Source organism: Onthophagus taurus, chromosome 2 (genome assembly GCF_036711975.1).
Source record: "Onthophagus taurus isolate NC chromosome 2, IU_Otau_3.0, whole genome shotgun sequence".
NCBI classification, from domain to species: Eukaryota; Metazoa; Arthropoda; class Insecta; order Coleoptera; family Scarabaeidae; genus Onthophagus; species Onthophagus taurus.
Genome location: NC_091967.1, coordinates 4345606 through 4362086, shown reverse-complemented (window position 1 = coordinate 4362086; position 16481 = coordinate 4345606). Strand labels below are relative to the sequence as shown.

General features: G+C 32.7%; 1 protein-coding gene across 4 annotated transcripts; it reads left to right on the top strand.

The window, feature by feature from the left end:
- Nucleotides 1–2934: 2934 nt before the first annotated feature.
- On the top strand, nucleotides 2935–15292 carry LOC111421562 (glutathione S-transferase-like). 4 transcript variants are annotated; one of them, XM_071193913.1, is made up of 4 exons: nucleotides 2935–2978; nucleotides 14466–14613; nucleotides 14672–14839; nucleotides 14901–15292. In XM_071193913.1, the coding sequence occupies exons 2-4, from the start codon at nucleotides 14481–14483 to the stop codon at nucleotides 15209–15211; spliced, it is 612 nt and encodes a 203-aa protein (XP_071050014.1). In that variant the 5' UTR covers nucleotides 2935–2978; nucleotides 14466–14480; the 3' UTR covers nucleotides 15212–15292. The 4 variants fall into 4 exon arrangements, with proteins under 4 accessions (XP_071050014.1, XP_071050012.1, XP_022910500.1 ...); XM_023054732.2 differs by lacking the exon at nucleotides 2935–2978 and adding an exon at nucleotides 8453–8548; XM_071193912.1 differs by lacking the exon at nucleotides 2935–2978 and having other exon boundaries at nucleotides 14374–14613.
- Nucleotides 15293–16481: the final 1189 nt, after the last annotated feature.

Here is a 16481-nt window from a genome sequence, read left to right as displayed (position 1 = left end):
TCCTCAATCTCAATTCTGAATCTATCCAGACTCCCAAATACCTGACTGAATCCTGATACATCACCTCAGCCCCTCCAATAAGCAATCCCAAATCCCGCTGCGCAGCCAGTTTATTTCTTCCATTCGCAAAGACCAACCCAACAGTTTTATCCGAATTCACCACCAAACCGTGATCATCCGCAAAGCGAAGAATCCCGCTCAAGTCCTGATTGATTTGACTAGAAACTAACGCAACATCCGATGGCTTAAAGGAGTAATATATCTGTGTATCATCCGCATAGAGATGATAGCGACAGGTACGAATGTACTTTTGAATATTGAGTGTATATATCGAGTACAGCAGTGGACCAAGCACTGAGCCTTGGGGCACGCCCGATTTCACATTTAAGATGTTGGATCGACTGCCCCCAAACAACACACTCTGTGTACGATCTCGCAAATAATCGTCCATCAACTGAACACCACACCGGCTCATCCCAACATAATGAAGCATACATAACAGCAACCTATGATCGATCATATCAAAAGCCTTTGAAAAATCTAAAAGCACAAGCACTGTAGTTAATCCCGCATCCCTAGCCGTAACAATGTCATCCATAACGTTTGCCAGCGCAGTGGCACAACTGTAGCCAGATCTAAAACCTGACTGCAAATCGGGCAAGATTTTAAACTGATTTAGGTGACTCGTCAATTGTGATGCCAGTATCTTTTCCAGTACCTTAGACAGAACTGGAAGAACCGATACGGGTCTAATATCATTTAAAGTGTGAGGACCAGATTTTTTGGGTAGTGGTACAACCAGCGAACTTTTCCATTTATCTGTATATTAATATTAAGTTAATTAATACAGTTCATTAATAATTTAACAAAACAAGTAACAAAGATTGTCGAAGAAAATCGTTCAACCAGCATAAAAACAACGAATATTTAACAAATTGAATTGAAAAAATTAAATAGTAAAATAATAATTTCGTGTAGTATTATTATTTTTTTTTGATTAGACAACTTATCGTAATCATAGTAACGACTTAATTATTATAAAAACAAATTTAAATTCATGATGTTAACAATGTCAACTTATGAAACTAAATCTTTGAATATCTCGAAAATGGTCCATTTTCGGACCCATGTTTATTAGGCTTTTTTTGTTTATTTTTGATCATAGACTACGCTGATGCAGTTTTGTACAATCGTTGCGGGACACCCTGTATACAAGATTATCTATTATACAAGAAAATCAAAAAGAAAATACAATAAAAATGGCAACATGGAACGTAAGAGGCATACATAGTAAAGAGAAAGAGTTATTAGAAGAGATCAAGCACTAAGAAATCGGTATTGTAGCATTAACTGAAACCAAAAAGAAAGGTAAAGGCCAATTAACACTAAAGAATAATTTGCTGATATACAGGGTGTCTCAGCGAGACCGGTCATTAGACGTTTCTGGGGTTTTGGCGAAAATAAAAATTTGAGAATTCAGACTTAAGTATTATCAATTACGATCTCTTCGACTAAAATATTTTCAGATTTCTTGCACTTCCGGTTATACCGGAAGTCGCCACCTACTTTTTTTTTTTTAATGGAACACCCTGTATATTTTTACATATTTGGATTTGTCTGTTTTCAAGGTTTATAAATAACTTTACTTTTTGCAATTTGATACTGCCGTTCTCGAGTTATTCGAATTTTTCTAGAAAAATCTGCTCCAGCGGACATTTGTTCAAAAAATCAGAGAACACTCGATTTTTGGGATATCTATTTAGGATTCAGAATATGCTTAAACAACATGATGGAGTATGTTTTGGTGCCAAGAACGGCTGTCTAGAACGTTTGGCCACTTTACTATGGCACGTTAACTTTTCAAAATTTGGAAGTACCATAACTTCATTTTTTTAAATGGCACCCCCTATATTTTATTTTTTAGTCGTCTTCAGTGTCTCATTCTACATCTTTTATATCCCATATGGCCCATACCTAATATTAATAATTTGGGAGATAATTAGGGTTTTTTGAAAAATGCACACATATCATATGGATATTTAGCCTAGTGTGCCATGGAAAACAAATGTTTAATGACTTATTGACAAACGTCAAAGTCTGATTGGCCGAGAACGGCCGAATCAAATTGCAAAAAGTAAAGTTATTTATAAACCTTCAAAACAGACAAATCCAAATATGTAACAATATACAGGGTGTTCCATTTAAAAAAATAAAGTAGGTGGCGACTTCCGGTATAACCGGAAGTGCTAGAAAACTGAAAATATTTTAGACGAAGAGAACGTAATTGATAATACTTAAGTTTGAATTCTCAATTTTTTATTTTGGCCAGAACCACAGAAATGTCTAATGGCCGGTCTCACTGAGACACCCTGTATAGAGGAGTCGGGTGTTTAGTGATGGAAAAATATTTAAAAGCTGTAAAACCTCCTCGACACCTCTGTGGATAAAAGAGGATTATTGATTATAAATAAATAAATGTACAAAACGTTGTAATTTCATCATTTCAGCTTCTCCGGTTAATAAGACTTCGCAGATTTCTTCCAATTGATTTTTGATATCACATTATTTGATCCTTGGTATTTTAGAAGTTATTTTTAGATATAGGGTCGATATTCTTAAAAGAGTATGCTTTGGCAATAGCGATTTTGTATCTATTCACGCTGCGAGATTCCTTACACTTCAGGGTTTGCTAAAACTTATTATAATATCTAATGTTTGTGGAATACTTTGATAATGTACTTCAGCGCAACATTTTATTGTTAATGATGAACTTAATAACCTTCAAATTATTTCATAATTTAAGCATTTATTATAAAAGAATTAGGAGAAAAAAATCAATCTAAAAATTTGAATTTTAAATTCTTCCTTCCACCGAACTGCTAAGTTTAACCTACTTTGTCTTAAAATAAACCGCGTCATATTTTTCAACTAAATCGGCTTATTCGTTCACTCTGTTGTGAGAATACATCACAATTTTGGTACGTACGCGTCATTACTTTATTATTTTTTTAAATATAAGGTTTCTTTCCTAAATTGCACAAAATTCTTTTGTTGCAAACGGTTTCAAATGCCTCAATTCTCTACAGGGAAAGTTCATATAAACGTGTGTTCGGAAATACGTCGTAAACGGCAAAGAGACTGGGCTCTCTTTGAAGATAAAGCTTTCAGAGCACCTTAACGTCATATCTGCTATTTGTTACATGAAATTGTGCTTGCAAAGGAATATATTTGAGGTTATATCACGTTTCCTTGCAAAATCACGTTATCAATAAAATGATACAAAAGTGAAATATTATTAATTAAGTTTGAAAAAATGTTATAAAGCAATTTCTCTATTGCAAAACTTTGGGAGTGAATTAGCTTGCAATAAAACTTTTTAGATTAATTCTTCAAAGTGGATGTTTTTTTTTATATCAACTCAAAGGACGTCTCAAGTTTTCCATTAAAAAATAGAACGTTTTTTTAAATAACTCTCTGCTTCGTAACCAGCAGATAACTTTTAGACGATTATGATTATGATTATGATAAGGTTTTTATCTCGAAAAATTAATACTATTAAATAAATAATATTTATTGAGAAAAAATCAATACGAATCGAGGTGATACCTTGGAAAAGTACCTATATAGGGTTGAGAATGAATGGAAATAAAGAAAAACTCCGATTCGCAGAGAAACGATAAATACACCCTCGTATGAAATTGAATCGAAATCGCATATCTCGCAAACAAGACCTGAATGTACGGTAATTTATGCCCTTTTCGTATACGACCTTTCCATCAGTTTATTCCGACATTCGTCTCCCCTACAAATCAAAAACGTAACCCGTATCTCTCGCCTGCATGCTTTGTAAATACTTCGTTAGCACACATTTTTAATCTATATCATAAAATTTAAATTAAAGGGGGTAAAGGAAGTTTTGGTTATAGGATTTGAAGCGAATGTAGACATCTAAAATTGCTAACACCTGAGTAGAACTTCCCGTGAATGTTACATACAGAGTTTTGATGGAAACTTCCTAACAAATCAGCTTGTTAGTTATTGAAGTGTCGAAGTTGGTGAATGTTCCCACGTGCACTAGGAAATGTCGCATTTCACCAACAAAACGACCGTTTAATGTATTCTCTCAGTACTGCTGGGTATTATACAATAACGAATTACACGAAAATTAATAATTTTTTTCTTATTTTCCCCGGAAAATTTTCACCCACCCAAAAAAAGCAAGAAATACGAAATTCTTCTTTAATACAATAATAAATGGGGAAATTAAAGTGGTCGGCGTCGCGGAATATAACTCGTTTCTTATTACCACCTTCCAATCTTCAAGGATAATTATTATTCCAGGTCGGAACTTTAAAATTTCATATTTCTGTTTTAACATCCATATATTTAATTTTTTTATTTATAAATTTTAATACTACTAAAATTACTTATCGATAAATCAAAAAGAAATTTAATTTACTTTCCAAACAAACACTCATAATTATTGATGTGCAATTTTCGGTATGAAATTAAAAGGGATTTTTCAAACGCGAATTTTCGCCGCGAAATGGAAATTGAAATTCCCGTGTAAATATTGAGTTACGCTTTATAATTTAGTTTCGATCTTTTAAATTTCGTTTCTTAAACGCATTGCGAAGTCGATAGGTTATTTTAGAAACAGATATTGCGAATATTACATCATGTTATGAAAAGAACAACTAAGTCTTTAAGAGGCCTACCTAGCTGGCGAAAAATTGGAAACGAGATTCCAATTTGGTTGATTTTATTCTTAGTTGAATGCATTTGAATACGAGTCGGGGCCGCTTTTTGGAACATAGCTGTTATTGCTAGTATTTCATTATTATCAATTGTTAGTTAAAATTATATATTTTCACGAAAAGGGATGTTGGTGGATGCCGATCTTACATTGAGGTCTTATATATAATCTAGAGTGCGTATGTGGTGGTGGTGGGGGTAATCAGAAAGTCAGACATGTTGGATGTACCGACCTGAACTTAGCTATAGTTTCAAGTCTCTATTGTACCTACAATTATAACCTCACAATAGAATTTGAAGGAAAACATAAACAGACAAACAGACACCTTGTTGCTGGAGCATGATATGAACTTTGGTTCGAACTCCGAAACCTCACCGGAAGAAGATAAAATAGAATAACCTCACAATTTTCATAAACATATTGTTATTTTTATTAAAATTTTATTTTTGTTTCACATATGTTTTTTATAATTTGGTAGGTTGGAAGATTATTTACAACAGTCTATAAAATGTTTCTGGTTACTTGACTTGAAATTAACAATTGCAGTTGAAGTAAAGTTTATTATTAAGGAATGTTTAGTTCTTTTAAAATAAACTAACAATTATTTATAAGCAAAAGGTTAACGTGATCAACCAGAATTGTTTTAAATATTTTCTTCTTAGTTTATGTTAATTATAAGGGTTATTGTTAAAAATTATTAAGTTCTTTTAAAATATTATATAATTAATAATTATTTATTAATAAAAAGTTAATATGTTTTGTTTTGGTTATTATTTTCTGTCTTTCCAGTTTATAATAATGTAAATTCTTACATAAGTATATATAAGAATTTCGAATTTCCCGCTAAGTTGGTACATCTAACATGACGACCTTTCTGGCTTCATTTTAGGCGTGGTGGGGACAACAGCATACGCACTCTAGATTATATATAAGACCTCAATGCGATCTTATCAGATTCCTCATTATAAAATTGCACAGTATACCAAATTTTATCTGTATATGACAAATCATTAAAATTATTACAGATAATCTATACCTTAGCCATTTATTGATTTATACAGGGTGATTTATCAGCTCACCATCAAACTTTGACATATGATAGCTAATCCAATTACAAAAAAAAATGTTAGTGAAAATATGTCCTATTTTAATTAATTACGAAATTATAACACTTTAAAGTTTTCATTTTTATATCATAATTAACTGCTACATTATTTTTAAAACACATAAATATTACAAATATTGTTCAAAATAGACTCCTTCTGAAGAAGGAATACATGCTTCACAATGACGAATTAAAGAGTTCTTCAGCCGAATTAAAATGTCTGCTTGATTTCTTGTTCCAGTAGCAGCCATTTGTATTCTGTTTAATGACTGTTTTCGTGTGTTAATTTCCACTTGATACACAATTTGTATCATATGACCCAATAAGTAGAAATCCAATGGATTAAGGTCGGGGGATCTAGGTGGCCAAACAAATGGACCATTACCAATCCACTTGTTTGGAAAATATTGATTTAACCACTCGACAACTATTCTTCCGCGATGAGGGGGGCATCATCGTGCTGGTACCACATATTTTGAATTACATACATTAAGAGGTATATCTTCAAGTAAATCGAAAAGTGTGTTGTTCAAAAAAATCTGTAGTTTACAGCGTTCAAACGTCCATCAAGTACATGCAAACCTAGTAAATTGTTGTTAAATAATCCACCCCAAACGTTGATGCTGAAACGTTGTTGAAATTTCCTTGGTCTAATCGCATGCAGATTTTGTAATGCCCAGATATGTTCATTATGGTAATTATTTATACCATCTCGTGTAAAACATGATTCATCTGTCCAGCGATCATTTGAAATGAAGTCATTATTTTGGGCATGTTACTACAATAACCATTCACAAAATGCTAACCGTTGCTGATTATCTCCTGGCTGTAGAGCTTGAACGTTCTGTTTACGATACGGATGAAGGACTTATCGATTCAATACGCGCCATGCAAAATGTTGACTTACATGTATGTTGTGTGCTATTCTTCGAGTGCTGATGGAAGGATTATCAATGACAGCATTAATTACAGCTTCTTCGTCCGCTACATTAACTACATGCGGTCGAATAGGATTACCTGTTTCTCAAAGTCTTCTGAAAGAATCGCTAAAAACTGAATAATATGGCAAATGACGCTGTGGAAATCTTTCTTGATATTCTGATACTGATTGTCGACCGTTTCAATTGCAAAAAAATACACTAAAATTATATCAGCATACTCTTCAGTGCTATAAGCGTACATTTTGAGTTTCTTCTTGTATGTAATAATTAAACCTTACAGCAAACTGATATATTACAATGACAACTTTGTTTTTGTTGAATGTTTGATTTTACTGACTATTAATAAATTCGCTGCAGAAAACTTTAAAGTGTTATAATTTCGTAAATAATTGAAATAGGATATATGTTCATTAACATTTTTTTTTTGGTAATTGGATTAGCTATCATATGTCAAAGTTTGATGGTGAGCTAATAAATCAACCTGTATTTAAAGATTAAAAATGTTTAGACTAGCTGTCATAATTTTTGCTCCTAGCAGTATATGTGGTTGAAATTATGCCACCACTTACAGAAACACCATAAATTTTTATATAGGGTGCCCATTATGTATGGAATATAGTATATATCAACTTTATAAAAAAACATTTTATACAAAAGTTGTTTAATATTTTATTTGCCATAATAAGACAGCATTCAATTGTTTATATTTCAGAAAACAAATGAGCAATGAATAACACTTGAATTTTTTTAAATGATAATGTACCCTTTCGTTAGGCTCATTTGATAGAGATTGTTTTTCTCTTTACGATGATGTAAAATTTTAGTACCCTTATATCAGAAAATATTTGAAAAAATTTAAAAATTGTTATTAAGAAAATTTTTAGTTTTTTATGAGTTAATATATTTTTTTATTATTTATATTGTATTATTTATTTTAAAATATACCTTTGGTGCTTCTTTATATTTTTATTTTGTATTTATTTTAATAATTAATCTAATAGTAGATGATCAGATAATTGTGCAAATATTCTCATTATTAAAAATGTATTGCCACATTTAGACATTGTTTTGCATTCTACGTAAATTAAATGTTTAAATTTAAATTAATGATATACAAATTTTTTGATCTATCCGAAAATATTAATCGCTTCAGGTTTGTTTTTCTTGGGAGACACTACGTCTACATAGTCTCTACACTATGTCTCGGGCAATGTTTCGGACGGAGTAATATTTGCGATGTTGCCGTATTTATACTCCACAAGCAATCAAAACGGACTACACGTTTTAAACCCATTTTATTTAAATTTGCTGCATTTAATAAAAAAATTGAACTCTTTAAATATGATTTACTTTACATTCCACTACCTCGTGATGCATTCCGTTTTTAAAAATTTTTTAAAACGTGATTTTAGAAACGTTACGCGACATTTTTTGAAAAAACTAAATGCATCACTAAAAACTATATAAAAAAATAGAAATTTTGATGTAACAAACATACAAAAATTTTAAACGATGGCTGAATAATATAGTATTCGTTGTTTTTGCTAATAGGTTATCCTCTTAAGAATGTTATTTCGCAATATTTTTTAATTTTGTGGAGTACCCCCTCCAATAAAAATCGTTTAACATCTCGGTTTTAATCAAAGTGTAAACGTCTTAACTTATCAGTACAGTTGTAGTTCTAAAGTAGAATTGACGTTAAATCATTCTCCGGTTGAACCGAATTAAAGTGGTTATTTTTAGCTGGTAAGTTGAGATTTTTATTAAGATTTAATCAATTATTGTTGGTATTAATCGAAAATTATTAAAATTGTAAAATTTAGTTATAATTTTAAACCTGAGAATGTACTTTAATCGGATAATCCGGTCCTGCTTTGACTGTTTCTATTATCAGTATTATACAGTGTTCATCAAAAGTCAGCAATTTACGCATTTTTTATACCACAATATTGATGAACTTTCTTGAATAATTAATTAACTTTATGGCTTTTGCGGGAATTTTATTTTTGGTTTTCTGTTAAATATATTTTCCAACATACTAATATGTTCTTTAATTATGTTTGCTACATCACTCTTTTCCTTTATTAAGTAAACAGTTGTATAGTCTGTACAATCATCAATTAAACTGAGTATGTATTTATAACCTTGATTCGTTACAACTTCTATTGGACTTAAATTTATCGGATTTGTTTTTTCGGTTTTATTACTTTTAATAAATAACTGTCGCGTCATCTTTGCTCTTAAACATTCTTCACATAAATCTGAACAGTTACAACTTGTAATATTAATCTTTTCAGGATATAATAACTGTAATTTCTTTATATCAGTTAAATTTCGGTGGGCTAAAACCTTATGCCTTTCATGTACGCATCTTTTAATTATTGGCAATGATATTTTATATGTTTTTTCACCAAAATCTAACACAAATAGTTTACCTAACTTATTAAATTTCATTATTATATTATCCTTACATTTAACAAAACCTCCCTTTTCATTAAATATTCTAACCCTTTACTTACTAGATTACTAACAGAAATTAAATTGCTATCTAAATTCGGTACATATAAAACATTGTTTAACTTTATAACCATATTACTACTATCATTAGCAATGCTTCTAATAACGCACGTACCTGTGACATTTAACTTACGACCGTCTGCTACACTAACTACTGTGGCACCGTTTTTATTAATATGTTCTAATAATTTTGGATTGTTACACATGTGGGCCGTTGCTCCAGAATCTATGTACCACATTTGGTCGTCTCGCTGTCCTGTTATAGTGTTGGATTTATTACAATGATGAATTATGGTATTTTCCTTCGCTATATAACTCAAATACTCTTCCTTTTCATTGTCTGAATTTTCTTTCTTGTCTTCTGCTATCTTGGCTTTGTGTTTCTTCAACCAAGTTATATACTTTCGACAATCTTTCTTCATGTGTCCTTTTTTCTTGCAAAAGAAACATTCAATATTTTTCTTCTCTATACCTCTAGAATACTGCAGTGTCTTCATGGCCTTTGAAGTTTCGTCAAAGTCCCGATTTTTTCGTTTTTCATACTCTTCCAGAAGTCTTTGTTTCACAAATTCCGCTGTCAACGTGTCCGTTCTGTTTTCTAATGCAATTATAAGATGATCATAACTAGCTGGCAAACTTTGTAAATAAAATATAACAATCATTTCTTCAGGAAAAATATGTCCAGCAGTTGTTAATTGCTCCAATAGTTCCTCCATTTCCCTTATGTGAATCTCCATGTCACCACCTTCTGAGAGTTCCCTTTTACATAACTTTTTGAGTAGTCTGGTTGTCACTCCTAATGTAGACTTTTCATGGAAGTTTTTTAATGACAACCACATTTCTTTCGCCGTTGTTTTCCCTTTTATAAGCTTCAGTTGGGTATCATCCACTAATAATCCAATTGTTGCTCGAGCCTTTTTATCTGTAAGGTCCCACATATCTTCTTTTGGAGTTGATGGTTCATTTGTCACAACTTCCCAAAGATTTTCCCGAATTAACAACATCTCAACTCGAAATTTCCATGTCTGATAATTGTTGTTAGATAATAGCTTTATTTGACCCATATGCTTTCCGCTTTCCATCTTGAAATCTTTCTGTTATATCTCCTTATTATATATTATACTATATAAATATTTCTTGAATAAGACTTTCTGAATAATTAATTAACTTTATGGCTTTTGCGGGAATTTTATTGTGTGTATTCTTAAATGGCAATTTAATGACTTAGAGCAGCACAAAACAAAAATGCGTAAGCTTATCGTCTACTGAGGCGGAATATGTTGCGCTAACTGAATTAACTACAGAGCTTGAATGGTACACGCGATTATTATCAGAAATAGGCATTAATGTAACACCGATAATCTTCGAGGATAATCAAAGTTGCATAAAACTTACCAAAAATGACCAGTTAAAGAAAAGAACTAAGCACATAGATACGAAATACCGTTATATAAGGGATTTAGTAAATAAAAATAAAATAAATATATAATATTTACCTACTGAAGATATGATAGCTGATATACTGACTAAATCGTTAGATAAAATAAAACTTAGGAAGTTTAGGAAAGGTTTAGGATTAATTTAATTAGAATATTCATTATAAACATTGAGGGAGGGTGTTAGAATAATTTAGTTGACACTTTACCCGTTGATAATTTATATGTTGTAAGCATAGTGATATAAAAAAGTTGTTGTTGTTGTTTACGGTTTTGTCATATACAAGATGTACAAGATTCTGCTTTAAAATTGGCAAAAATAAAATTCCCGCAAAAGCCATAAAGTTAATTAATTATTCAAGAAAGTCCATCAAATATAATGACTAATTTCAGGTTGCTATAATATTAATTGTTGAGTTTTAGCCGCATGAGATCTCAGCTTAATTGGTCAAAAAATCTAAAACTTGATTTGATAAAGCCGAGGCGCCATAATATATTGATCAGTTTCAGATTATGTAATATTAATCACTCAACTTCAGCGCACAGTATATGAGATATACGAAACTATTTGGATAATTTATTTCCAAAACATTGGATTGACGTTGCAAAACAAAAACCTTACTCAACATTAATTCCCGGTATAATTGACATTACAAAAGAAAACTAAACTTACCTTATTCAACATTCCTTGACGGTATAGTTGGCATTACAAAACTACAGGTGAGGGTGAATTCCTTTAAGGGGCACACCTACTATCTGTGCAAAAAGTCAAGGCCCCTCACTTTAGAGATCGATATCTTCGCAACCGCTCCATAAAAAAAATTGCAACAAAATTTGTTGTAATCACTGAACATTTCTACGTAACTTATGTTAATCTGAAAATTTTCGGATCCACGGTTTTCTTGTTACCGCGAGTTAAATGAAAAATGTACCCGATTTTTTACGGAATTGGCAACTTTATCAACTTTGCGATTTTTTTTCTCGAAAACTATCGTACGAAAAATTTTTAATTTTGAACAGGTGGTAGTCTGATGTGTTCTCAATGAGTGGCATGTTTTATTTTTTCGATATTTCATACAGTTTCGCGGAAAATCGCGGTTTAGTAAGACGCCGTTATGTCGAAAACGGTTGGGTGGATTTCTTCGCGGATTTGACCAAAATATGTCAAATAATGTTGGTTGTCGGATTCCGTTATCAGCTTTTCAATATTAAGGCTCTCTATTTTTTTAAAAGCGACTTAATGGAATTACAAATTAAAAAGAAACAGAAATAAGCTCTGCGGGGTGGCGAGGGTTCCGGCCAATCGGAACAGATGGTGCGTCCCAGACAGGACGTCGCGCCTTATTTCTTTATGTAGGCAAGATAAAGGCGCGACGTACTGTCTGGAACGCACCATCCGTTTAGTGTGATGCGTCTTTTGGGTATAAATATTTTGGGAATAAACGGAATTAATCTTTTTTGCGGTTTGATGGATTTAGCAAGTAAATTTTATCATCAAACTTTCGCTGGATGTTTCTCGAATTTATGGACAGCAGCAGAATCGATTTGTAAATTCAGTATGCAAGGAACTGTAGAAAAAGAGAAGAAGCAGACATTAGAGAAGGAAAATTCAGACACAAATTTGACTGTTTCTGGAGATGGCACGTGGAGAAAACGTGGGCATACTTCACGTTTTGGTGTAGTAACTCTTGCAGGAAAATATTGTAAAAAAATCATCGATTCGAGTGTAAAGTCTACTTACTGTCACAGTTGTGTCTTTTGGAAAAATAAAAAAGACAGCGATCCTGAAGCTTACGAAGAATGGCTCTCACTACACGAAGATGATTGTGACATAAATCATAAAGGATCAGCTTCAAAAATGGAAGTCGACAGTGTGAAAGACATGTTTGGTCGCTCGATTAGTGAATACGGTGTGAAATATTCGCGATATATTGGTGATGGTGATAGTGCCACATATAAAGGATTATTAGATTTGAATCCATATAATATTCTGATAGAAAAACTACAGTGCTGTCTACATGTTAAAAAAAGAATGGGATCACGATGCCGTAGTTTGAAGAAAGCCAATAAGAGCTTAGGAGGAAAAAGTAAAACCACGCTAAAATTAACTGTCAACTTAATTAATAAACTTCAAAAGTATTACGGCCTAGCGATCATGCGACATCAAGATAATGTAGATAAAATGCATAAAGCAATCTGGGCTACATTTCATCATTTGAGTTCGAGTGATAAGAATCCAAACCATGCGAGTTGTCCAGAAGGCGCAGAGAGTTGGTGCGCTTATCGCCGCGCGGAAGCTGAAGGATTGAACTTCAAGCACGATTATCTCCCACTTGATCCGAAAGTTCAAGAAGTAGTTCAGAATAATAACGAAAGCTACAATGGTTTACTTTGGCACTTTGCTCCGAAACACCTCCACAATGGTCTCAAAACTATTGAATTGATTTACTTTGCTACGTCAATATTCAATGACGGTTATTCATCAATTTTAAAAATATTTAACGTGATGGGAGTGATAATTGGACCTGCAGCAAGGGATTTTGCCGCTAGCAAAGATGAAACAAGATTACGAGTAGCAGAGCATCGCCAACAGGCTGGCACGAAAGAAGGTCGATCATTTCGAAGAAGTGCTTCAACAGCCCAGCAGGCATATTATGAAGAAGATGAAGGTGAATTATATGGGCCTGGAATAGCTGATTAGCTGTAAGTATGATTTTTATTTATTAAAAACAATGAAATCAATCATTTTTTATCTTTAAACGCGTTTTTCTCTAAACTACATTTTTCAAATTTGCTGCAGTTGTTGTAACTCGAAAACAAATCATCCAATCGCTGTGATTTTTTTTCTGCATATTTTATATATGTTTCTCTGTACAATGACCCTCCAGTTCTTCGATTGTATGAAAAATGGGCCAAAAATCATTCAATTTTTGAGCAAAATACGACATTTTTTTCAAAACTCTGCCATTTTGTAAAATTTAAATTTTTTTTTCATAATCGTGGGTCATTGTATAGGCAATACCTTCTAGTTTAATAATCTGTTTATTTTTTTTAATTTCAGCCACGGTAAAAGCTGCAATCACTGCAGCAGTGGAGAACCTGGTGACTTGGGAGATAGCGAATAACTCGCTGAAAATTAATTTTTTTCATTTGAAAATTTATGTGTATACTTACTACCTATGTATAAATATATCCTCAAAATTTTAAAACATTTCAGCCAGTAATTTTCTTTAAGAAAATTAAAGAAAAACACCTTTTTTTAAGGCGGTCACACTAGGTGTGCCCCTTAAAGCACTTAGGCCCCAGTAATTTACAGTTCATTCAGGGGTAAAAACCCTTCTGTTTCTTTATATCCGAAATTTGGGGTCATGGTACCCTAAAATTGGATTCCCTTAAGTACGCGATGGACAAAAAAAAACCGCGTGTTGCTAACTTTTGGCGAACACTGTATAAGAACTTATAATCAATAAAATCTATTCTTGGAAAAACATAAATATTTAAAAATCCTTTAATATTTTATTTTATTATTATATATTTGTGATACATACATAAAATATATGAAACACATCCGTTGTTATAACAACCGTTATTATTTCTTTTATCGTTTTAATAAATAGTGTAATCAATAAAACGTTATGACAGGCATTGAAACGATCTAAAACTTCAATTCAGAATTCTCGGAGTTTTCACGATTATTCTTGTAATTTCAGAAGCCAATAACAGACATGTCCGAGATCAAAATCACGTATTTCCCGGTTAAAGCTCTCGCGGAGCCGATTCGAATGCTCCTCAAGTACGGTAACATCAATTTTGATGATAACCGATTTCAACAGGAAAATTGGCCCAATATCAAACCAGGTAATTTATATATTAACTCTAAGATAAAATAATTAACAAAAAATTAATTAAATTATAGATATGCCGTTTGGTCAAGTCCCAATTTATGAAGAAGCAGGTAGAATAGCTCATCAAAGTATTGCTATTACAAGATACGTAGCTAAAAAAGTTAAATTGGTTGGAGATTCCGATTGGGAAAATTTAGAAATTGACTCCGTTGTAGACACAATTAATGATTTACGGCAAAGTAAATTAAAGGAAATAATCTCTTAAATGTTTCGTTAGTTCTGTTTTATTTTTATTTTCAGAAATTGCTTATTATTGGTATGAACAAGACGCGGCAGTAAAAGAATCTCGTAAAGGTCCGTTAATTGAGGAAACACTTCCGTTTTATTTGACGCGTTTGGAAAGCATCGCCGAGAAAAACAACGGTCATTTCGCGCTAAAAAAACTTACGTGGGCCGATATCTATTTTACCGGATTATTGGATTATCTTAACTTTATGCTTGGAACCAACATGATCGAAAAGTATCCCAACTTGCAAGCCGTCGCTAATAACGTGCGTTCCGTTCCAGCGATCAAATCTTGGATCGAGACACGTCCCCAGAGCGATTTATAAAAAAAATAGTGTTTTATGATATACAAGATATTACTTTTTTTTTTGTAAACTCAATTTAATAAAGAATTTCTTAGAAATTTATATGATGTGGTATTTTATTGTTTATAACATGTTTTATTCCAAATTGCCCATTATTTTTATTCCCTACTCATATTATTAAACCATTGTACTGCCTGAATGGCAGTCATGGATCGAATTCTCAGGTTCAGGCAGATGTTTGCATGCTCACAGATACTGTCAGACACATTGGATTAAGCAAGTTTACAACCTGGGTACGTATTGTACTCTATTCCAGGCAGAAGTATTTGCTATTGACTTGGGTGCTAAAATCCTTCAATCCTTCTTGAGAGAGGGGTAAAGAACATGACAGTACGATTTTAAAAGAACTTTAAATACACTGAGTAGTAATAACAGAGTTTCTCTGATCTGGTCCCTGGTCACTCTGGGGTTGCTGGCAATGAAGCGGCAGATGAACTAGCACGAGAGGGCAGCGCTAAAGCGTTTGTAGGGCTAGAGCCAGCAGTTTGTATATGTTTCATTTGCGATGACCAAACATAGGATTGGACTGTGGCAGAGGTGGCGCTATCGGGGGGTGCAAGGGGTGCACTGCACCCGGGCGTCGCCTAAAAGGGGGCGCCGGCGCCTTTTTAATGTTTTCTCCAACAATATCTTATGTTTCTTTTGCAGTATTTAGACCTGTCAGCAGTATCTAGTCTTTACAAAGCAATTTTAGTCTTTAGAAAGCAGTATTTAGTGTTCCAGACGCTGTATTTAGACCTGTCGACAGTATCTAGTCTTCAGAAAGCAGTATTTAGTCTTCTAGAAGCAGTATCTAGTCTTTTGCCGAAGTTATATATGTTTTCTCCAAAATATTTTATCTTTCTTTTTCAGTATTTAGACCTGTTAGCAGTATCTAGTCTTCAGAAAGCAGTATTTAGTCTCCACAAAGCAATTTTAGTCTTTAGAAGGCAGTATTTAGTGTTCCAGACGCTGTATTTAGACCTGTCGGAAGTATCTAGTCTTCAGAAAGCAGTATTTAGTCTTCTAGAAGCAATATCTAGTCTTCTAGAAGCAGTATCTAGTCTTCTAGAAGCAGTATCTAGTCTTCTGCCGAAGTTATATGTTTTCTCCAAAATATTTTATCTTTCTTTTGCAGTATTTAGACCTGTTAGCAATATCTAGTCTTCAAAAAGCAGTATTTAGTCTCCACAAAGCAATTTTAGTCTTTAGAAGGCAGTATTTAGTGTTCCAGACGCTGTATTTAGACCTG